Here is a 9,148-nt window from a genome sequence, read left to right as displayed (position 1 = left end):
CGCGTGTGTTTGTAGTGTGAACATGTCTTTACCATGGTCGGAACTTAGTGTTTGAGATCAATAATGTAGTAAGGATTTGGACTAAGTGCCGCTTATTGCGCCGTTATATATTCCAATTTTATAAAAGACGCCATGTCAAGGTATGGGTTTAATTATGAATTGTTATAATTTGGAATTAATTAAGTGTTGCTCGTTGAAAAGTAAAAAAATTAATTATACTATTTTTTAAAAAGTGCTGTACACCATAATTTAATAGTCCGTTACTTTATAATTAAATATAAATTCCGTGGATGTTTTGTTAATAATATAATTTAATATAATATAGCGTAAATAGCTGCAAATAACCTGTAAAAAATTTGAACGTTAACGAAACTGCTGTTAATTTAAAAACATGATTTACATTTTAATTAAAACATAAACAAAACTAAATTAGATTTAAAGCAAAACATGAACCAAATGCTCAAATAATTCTTGATGCCTTGATTATTATTTCTGTATAAGATAATAGTTTACCGTCTATATAATATTCTAAGAAAATAATAAACAATTTGTGTTTCTTCTTTTTTCCTTCTTCTATGTTTGATAAAAGTGCTAAATAAATAAAATTCTTTGCAGATGTTTGTGGCTAATTATTTTTCTACTAAACACTATTACAGCAGAATTATCCGAGGAAGAAGATGACTACAGGATGAAAAGGCAAATTAATTCTATACCTCTCGTTTATCCTTATGGAGCGACTTATAAGGTATTTCATTTTTTCCCGCCTTTAATTTGCTTCGACCTAGATACAGCATTATTGCTTACAGTGTTGTTTTATATTACTCTGTTTTACAAGAAAAGTTATGACTTAAGATTATGTATTAATTTCAGAGTAAAAGTTATATAAAATAATCCCTACTAATATTATAAATGCGAAAGTAACTCTGTCTGTCTGTCTGTTACGCTTTCCCGCTTATACCTCTCAACCGATTTTGATAAAATTTGGCACAGACAATCTTTAGACCCTGAAAAAGAACATGCTACCTTTTATTGCGAAATACACGGGCGAAGCCGGGGCAGATCGCTTGTTCGCTTTGTTGAATATTTTAAATGCAAAGTTTTGTTGATAGTATGTTGATAGTATTTTTAAAGTATTTTATGTGTTTTAAACACTTAATTGTGTTGTCAATAATTATATTATGAAGCAAATGGGAACAATTGTTACGAAATATTAAAATACCTTCAATATGGTTTGTTATAGGTACTAGAACTTGTATATAGATTTATTCATGTTTTTTACACTTTTTAGTATAAAAACAACCTGCATTGATAAATATCGATAATGTATCAAATATTTTCTATCAATTATCAGCCCAGTATTTTTTTCTATTAGAGTGCTTTTCCACTATAATGTGCGAGGAATGTGTTTGTAATGAACCAATCATATCGCTTCATTTAGTTTGAAGTTTGAAGCGTTTAGAGTTTGACGCGATACTATTGGTTATTTACAAACACATTCGTCGCTACACTCCCTCGCACATTATTGGTGGATAAGCGCCCTTAGACTCTTGATTTAACTCTTAACCATTGCATCATCCTTGCTCATTATACCTTATATTTCAGTTCATCATAGGATTCTCATATCCAGTCCCTAACAAAGACAAGATAAGCTTGGCGTTTGCTGTGAACTTCCAGTACCAATACCTACAATTCCAGAATATATCTGAGGTATCTAGATATTACTTTATCAAAGAAGTCTCCAGAGAAGAAAGGGAAGCTGACTTGGAAGCGAGGAAAGATGAACGACTTGTTTTTTATCGAGCTGTAGCTGATATGTTGGAATCGTGGGTATAATATTTACTATCTTCTATACTACATATATAATAAATCTGTAGAAGGGTCAATTCTGTACATTGAAAATATTAAAAAAATAAATAGCACTGTGTTACCTACTGGATCGATACCAAACACAAATTTTTGCCTGTCTGTCTGCATGTTCAGGCATCACGTGAAAACTAACGGTTCGATTTCAATTAAACTTGTTATAATAATTATACCTTATTATCTTGGGCATAAAATACTTTTTATCCCGGAAAAATACGAATAAAAAAATAAAACTTAATTTTTCTTAATTTTTCCGCGCGGACGGTGTCGCGGGCGGAAGCTAGTTAAAAGTAAAACTACATAATATTATAAGATAATTAATAAAACTACTTATATATTTATACTTATATTGTGGTTCAAATGTATTTAGCATGTCAAATAATTTGCTCTCTGTATGCAGCGAATAAATTATAATTCAATTTAATTCAATTTGCAAATTGGTTTATTATGCTTGAAATACATACAATTTGTAGCGAATTCATTAGCTAATATAATTTGTTTAGGATTTATATTTAATTAGGTAACTGTATACTATTTTATTTTTACATTTTAAAGTAAGCTCTCATTGCATTGAATTTAACCTAATAGATAACAATAACAATATTATGATGTTTCTAATCCATTACAATAGGTTCAAGGAAAATCAAACTGCTTGAATGAGACAAGAAAGTATATTTGTTTCAAAAGTTTAGACGAACATTGAGCGTAAACATCAGCATTTGTTAAAGCTCGATATATTCACAAAGAGGGATATTTTGATAAATTCGTGAAAACCGAAGTTAAATGTAGAAATGAATATAAATTATCCTATTCATTGCACGAGCCAGCGGGTTACCATACGTAATGGGTCTCTTGAGATTTCCTAAATTTGGCGGTAAATCGAAAATCAAAAAGCGATTGCAGTTGAGGTAATTTATAGTGGCGTGGTTAAATTAATCGCGTTCCTCGTTGTATAATAACTTTTATAAAGCCGGGACTGATGTTAGTGAAACTGACCTAGTTAATTGCTCTTACCTTTAGTTAAGGGCTGACTTAAATTAAACGTTGAAGGTTCGAATTTCGAGTGTCGCAAGTCGAAATGTGTAAAAAACTTGAATTGAAAATTGTAATTATCTGCACATAATCAAAATTGTATTAAGCGTTTAGATTTTAGACTTAAGTCGTAGTCTAGTAGATGTCTAGTTTAAAAACTGCTTTACCACCTCAAGTAGAATAGCAGCGTTTTTTGACCACACGTTTACGCTATCATTGAAAAGCAGCACAATATTGTTGACAATTTCCTTATCGTTTAAACTAGTATCTACTAGAATATTGTACTTATACTTATAATGTTAATTATTATGAACCGTAAATCAGATTGTTTAATAGATAGGGAGGCGAGGTAGCTAAATGGCGTAATTCAACGGCGTCGTCGAGACTTATCAAAATCGAAAGAGAAAATAATTTCGAAAAGAAAAGCTTCTATGGTAAAAACCATTTTAGCGGTGGGTTTGGCGTGTATGGATTTTCAAAAATGTAAAAAAAAACAGTTACTTGGGCATTCTCGAGCGCGTCAGATATTCATACTACGTATGCCCCAAGTGCCTCTGATAACAACGGTATACTAATCTGCCGGTTTGCGTGGTGGGGCTAGGCATATAAATTCGTCAAAAATGCACAAAAAAAAAATTTACTCGAGCGCGTCAGATTTTCGGAAGGGGTGTTAATTAGGCCCCAAGAAAGCTCCCCTTAAAAAAACTGACGATTACGGCATGACGATAAGTTACGATGAATTTTTGAAAATGCAGAAAAAAAAAGTCCTTTTGAAATACTCGAGCGCGTCAGATTTTCATAGGGGAGGTTTATCTAGGTATCCTGAAAGCATATTTTCTTAATCTGATAAAAATGTTGGTGGGTTCTCTTAATCTGACCGAAAAAGGTTTGTGGGTTTCTTTTTTTTAATCATCGTTATTTCATATCAATTTTTCTTACCACCCTCAGTTTTCGAGATATACTCAAAAAACCGGGAGTTTGAGTTTTTATGATGCTTCAAGTAAAAAAAATTAAACTTTGGACAAAAATGAAAAGAGACCTTTTTTTGTAAAATAAAATTACTTTTTTTGTTTATTTAAACTTTTTTTTTTGAAAAAGTAAAGTTCGCGACTTATATGCTGCAACGTGTTTTTCGGAAGACGAAATGGCTCCTCCAGACTTCCGGTCATGCGGAAACCGGCAGATTTTGTGTTTTTAGTAAGTTTTAGATTATATTCTTCAAAATAAAAATAAAAAAAATCGCGCTCGAGAATGCCGGGTTAACGTTTTTTTTTTTACAAGTTCGCGACCCTATAACTCGGCGGCGTCAAGGACTTATGGTCAGATTAATTAAATTTAGTCTTAAAACACTAAAATCAACCCCCAATATCTTAATCTGACGCGCTCGAGTATTTCAGACTATCGATTTTTTTTTACTAATCTGATCGTCTATCCTAGGCGCGCGTCACTACATATAGAGCTAAATAGTGAAAAAGTTTGTTCTATTAGGTCTAAGGTATCTCTCATATCTTAAACTGCCACGCTCGAGTATTGCAGAAAATTCCCCTCTTCGCCTCCCTATCTATAAACTATGAAGACAGGCAGGTGCTTTGTTAGTGTTGCCAGTGATTTAGCGGGAAAATGTTTCTTCTATTTTTTCCTAACTTTTTTTTAATTTAAAATATTATTTAGTAAATATATTTTAATCTACCTTACCCTGTGTATTTCAATATCTAAGAATTACATTTGATAAATATTAAATTTCATACATAAGAAAGCTACAACTTTGTTTACGCACAATAATGACGAGTTACTTTATAAACTTAAGCCGGCTACTCACGTACCTGCTGCAGGGGCAATATTGGAAAATCTCGGTTGCATGGCGGTCGGAGCAATTTCAGATGTTCCCTAAATTGTCCCTGCTCATCACACATCACAATTAAGGGTGCAATTCCAATATTGCCCCTGCTGCAGGTAGGTGAGTAGCCGGTTATAGATGCAATTTTAGGTTACAATAAAAACACACTGGTTATTTTTCAATCTTGAATTTGAATTTGAATTATAATATTGATACAATAATACTTATAGATGAAAAATATACTTTCAGTAAAGGAATGAACGGCCCGGATTGTGTGTTGCGAGCGATCTGTGAAGCTGCCCAGTACCCTGTGGATGAAGACGGTCTGGTGGGGGAACTGCTGCATATTATGTTAACGTATGCTGTTAAAAACTATTACTACACACATCAACAAAGTTAGGCAATTTTTTAGAAAAAAAATATTTTATCTAATCTAATATCTAATATAATATATTATAAAGGCGAAAGTTTGTAAGTATGGATGTATGGATGTTTGTTACTCTTTCACATAAAAACTACTGAACCGATTACAATTAAATTTAGCACACATATAGAGGGTAACTTGGATTTTTTTTAGAGTTTTTATCCCGGAAATCCCACGGGAACGGGAAGTATGCGGGTTTTCCTTTGCGAACGCGGGCGAAGCCGCGGGCGGAAATCTAGTAAAATATAAATTGACGACGATCATTTTCACTAAATGAACATGTACAAGTACCTAGCTTTTCACCAACTAGGTACCTCTATATTGTAATATGTTGCAATATTCTTCTTAAAGTTAAAAGCACAACATTTGTGATAATGCCGTAGATACTTACATTTAAAGCAATTTTACTCGACGTATTCTAATTGAAAATTTCATTTATTAGAATCAAAAGAATCTTCCTTACATTTTCCTCCCTGTATCTTCATATATTCCAGGCCAGACTACGGTAAAACCCCGTTCGACGAGGAGGACCCAGACTACATAGAGGCAATGTCACCTTATATAGACGCAGCGGTTGCTGGCAGACAAATGTTCGACTGTGCGTTTATTTATCACAAGTGCCCTCAAGGACAGGGGGTTTTGGAACTTATATCGGCGCTACGTGATGATTGAAAATGTGCTTTTTATATGGATTGAATTTATAAAAAAGATACACCAATTTATGAGTATTTGTAAAGGACTCAAAGGAATGTTAAGTTATATAATGAACGGTTTCAATATACGATATTTTTGTACTGATATGATTTTGATTATATGTATATTCGGTAATAAAAATATAATATTATGTATACAATGTTTATAATAAACTTATTTACCAAGTTATTATTGCTAAAGATGTTGATACAGTTTAATAACAACTAAGGAATGCTTGATTTAGCTAACAGGTTGAACCCTGTGAATTTAATATAACACGCAACAAAATAAAAACTAGTATTTGCCTTCATCATAATTTGATAACAAAATGGTTTTTGTGGCAATGGCATGGATGCCATTGCCACATGATTTAGGTTTAATCTAATTAATAAGTGAGCCCTAACGTAGGTATAAGTAAAACCACATGAAACATACTCTATGAAATATAGTTATTTAATTATTAAAATATACTAAAACATCATCATTTAGTTACCATAAAAATCGACCAAAGTCACGACTAATTCGCACATAGTTACCGCAGCTCCAATCAAGCGCAGTGATATTTGAAAATAAGATTAAAAATGTTTTCGCAGCTTGTTAGCGTTTGTAATGAGTTCATTAGTTGGTTAAAGCATTTTCGTGTACTGCACTCAGTCACATAACAATTATAAATTGTGTGGAAGTTTGTGCGTAGCTTACTTTATTGTAAGTGGCGTTAAAACGACTTAGAATCTGCCCCTTTTAGTACAAAGAAACAGGTCTTCAAGTTTGTTTTGTTCACTACAGAACTTAAAAATTACCTAATAAAGGTAATTTATAAAGAAACATAATTCTATTTAGAATTTATTTAATGCAGTACTTTCAACAAATAACAATGGGTTTTTATTATAATGTTTAGTAACATTTTGAGACATCTTAAATTTTAAATATCTTTAATATGTATTATGCTAAAGGGCGGACTAGAAAAATTTAAGTAGGTAGATAAATGGAATGTAATCTAAGTGCGCTTCTTAAGATATATAAAGAGGATATGTATACCTATGTATGAATGCAGACTTGTAATCGAACTTTTTAAAAATTTCGTTTACGTACTTACTTTTCTTCAAGAACATAATATGATAGGACCTAATACACTATAACATAGGACCTAATTAATTTTTTATATGGATTTAAATAAAACGAGGTTAAAAGTAAAACATTTCTTAAATTTAATGGCAGTCCTATAAAAATATAAATTACAAAATAAACTTATTACTATATAGATTATTTAGTTTTAGAGATCTGTATACGGAGACACTTCTAGCATTGAGAACGGACAGGAAGATATTGATGCTGTACAATCTTCTGCTGTGTGATTATGCCATTTGTCTGTCGCTGAAGACTGCTGTCTGAAATAAAGAGATTTTATTTTGAATAAATTGAGAATATAAAATAATATATATACTAATTTTTTAACAAGTACCTAAATACATAAAATGTGTATCGTTTTATTTGTTTTTTTGTTGGTAAATATGAACCAACTTGATTTGCCATGTAGGTTTATTTTCAACAGTCTAAAGAAGAGGTTAGGCACTTGGTCGTCGCCCAGGCGACTTGGCGACTCGCTTAGTAGTAAAAGTTTTAATCCTTATATTATTATAAACGTTAAAAAAACTGTGGAGATGTATGTATATTCGTTCCTACTTCACGTGTACACCACTGAACGGATTTTGATGATACTAAATTATAATGTAGATTTTGCAACACAATAAAACATACCATTTAAGCTATATAAATACTTGGTTATTTCCGCGGGTGAATCCGCGTGGCAAAACTAGTTAAGGATATAATAGAGTTTAGATTAATAGAAGATACATACCTAAAGGCCATCTTCAATATTTTGAAATAAATCCCTCTGGGCTCTGAGATCATATTGGTTTCACAGATGGCGCGGCGGACGCAGTGGAAACCGTTTAAACCATTGCTAGGAAATTTAATAATTAGGAATTAATTGAGGTCACAATAATTATGAAAGAATATAAAATTTAGCGAATAAATACTTGACACAAGTTGAAAATTTTAAAAGGTAATCAGGAAAAAACTAAAATACAACTTAAGTTATCTTCACTACATAGTATAAAACAAAGTAGTTTTCTCTGTCCCTATGTCCCTATGTAGGTATGCTTAATCTTTAAAACTACGGATTTTGATGAGTTTTTTAATGGATAGAGTGATTCAAGAGGAAGGTTTTAGGTTTTAGACAAAGCGGGCGAAGCTGCGGGCGGAAAGCTAGTTTGAAATATAAAACAACATCAGATAATAATCCCAACAAACAAACAAACAAAAATACTTTATTGTGCACCACAGAGAAAAGTACAAGTAAAGACACAATACATTAGTTAATAAAAGAGCAAAACAGGCGGTCTTATCGCTCAGACAGCGATCTCTTCCAGACAACCTGATGGACAAGGAGATGCAGTGCAAAAGTAATAAAAAAATGATTTCCTTAGTTTCATAAAATATATTAACGTATAAGTATAATCACACGTGTAATAAAACTTTTCTACACCCCGCAGTCTCATGGGGGAGAAATCCGATAGCTTCAGAAAGATTAGGTGGAAGTTGGAACCAACAGATTTTCTTGCCAAAGATTTTTTCACAAATATAAATCAGGCTTGTGAGTAATAACAATAAAATACTTTAAAATGAAAGAAGATTTTTTTTTTATTATTTGTAATCTTGATGTTACCTAAAAATAATTGGACTATTATTGCCAACTAACCATCATGCCCGCCGCCTACTTGGTACAGTGGTTGACGCGTGAGCGTAGAACTGACGGGCCTGGGTTCGATTCCCGGTGGAGACGAAGAAAAAAAAAATGTCTCGGTCTGGCAGGACAAAGAAGGCTGATCACCTACTTTTCTCTAAAGAAATTCGATCAGTGAAACAGATGTAATGCATCTGCCCCTTACCCCACTAGGGGACATAGGGCTTCACATCATGCCTATATATTATAGGTATTAGGTAACATAAATTTAAAAAACAAAAAGCCATTTTAAACTTCTCCTCATCATGAAAAGTAAAGTTAAAAGAATGACGAGGAGAGCCGACTCCAAGTGAATTGGGATAAGGCTAGGCACAGTTGTAGTATAAATTTAAAAAACATACCTATCTAAAAGTACTTCTAGTTTATTATAAATGCTTCGTCTACTAAAGTGGTGATAGGGATGGAAGGAGTCCGGTGGATCATCCCAGTTCAAACGGTACCCTATTGCTTGAGCGAAGATTTGGGTCCAGGGTACCATGTTTGCTTTAAAGTT

General features: G+C 32.5%; 2 protein-coding genes across 2 annotated transcripts; one reads left to right on the top strand and one right to left on the bottom strand.

Annotated features, from left to right (window-relative positions):
* Positions 1–5,919, top strand: LOC123698599. Its single transcript, XM_045645308.1, has 5 exons — positions 1–140; positions 616–745; positions 1,603–1,823; positions 4,982–5,089; positions 5,651–5,919. Exons 1-5 carry the CDS (start codon positions 133–135, stop codon positions 5,826–5,828), a joined length of 645 nt encoding a protein of 214 aa, XP_045501264.1. The 5' UTR covers positions 1–132; the 3' UTR covers positions 5,829–5,919.
* A 1,203-nt stretch (positions 5,920–7,122) lies between these two features.
* Positions 7,123–9,133, bottom strand: LOC123698687. The gene is made up of 3 exons (XM_045645434.1): positions 8,997–9,133; positions 7,708–7,812; positions 7,123–7,237 (listed from the first exon to the last, which is right to left on the bottom strand). The coding sequence occupies exons 1-3, from the start codon at positions 9,131–9,133 to the stop codon at positions 7,123–7,125; spliced, it is 357 nt and encodes a 118-aa protein (XP_045501390.1).
* Between the last annotated feature and the right edge of the window lie 15 nt (positions 9,134–9,148).

Source organism: Colias croceus, chromosome 16, assembly GCF_905220415.1.
Source record: "Colias croceus chromosome 16, ilColCroc2.1".
NCBI classification, from domain to species: domain Eukaryota; kingdom Metazoa; phylum Arthropoda; class Insecta; order Lepidoptera; family Pieridae; genus Colias; species Colias croceus.
The sequence above is the reverse complement of the archived record's forward strand: the minus strand, read 5'-3'. Positions and strand labels throughout refer to the sequence as shown.

Excerpts from the sequence above, each read along its gene's own strand:
- LOC123698687 (XM_045645434.1), bottom strand. The coding sequence starts at position 9,133 with ATGGTACCCTGGACCCAAATCTTCGCTCAAGCAATAGGGTACCGTTTG. Across the intron at positions 7,813-8,996 it reads CTAGAAGTACTTTTAGATAG|CAATGGTTTAAACGGTTTCC; the intron begins GTATGTTTTTTA and ends TAAATTTCCTAG. Across the intron at positions 7,238-7,707 it reads ATATTGAAGATGGCCTTTAG|ACAGCAGTCTTCAGCGACAG; the intron begins GTATGTATCTTC and ends TCTTTATTTCAG.
- LOC123698599 (XM_045645308.1), top strand. Across the intron at positions 746-1,602 it reads CTTATGGAGCGACTTATAAG|TTCATCATAGGATTCTCATA; the intron begins GTATTTCATTTT and ends CTTATATTTCAG. Across the intron at positions 1,824-4,981 it reads GTAGCTGATATGTTGGAATC|TAAAGGAATGAACGGCCCGG; the intron begins GTGGGTATAATA and ends ATATACTTTCAG.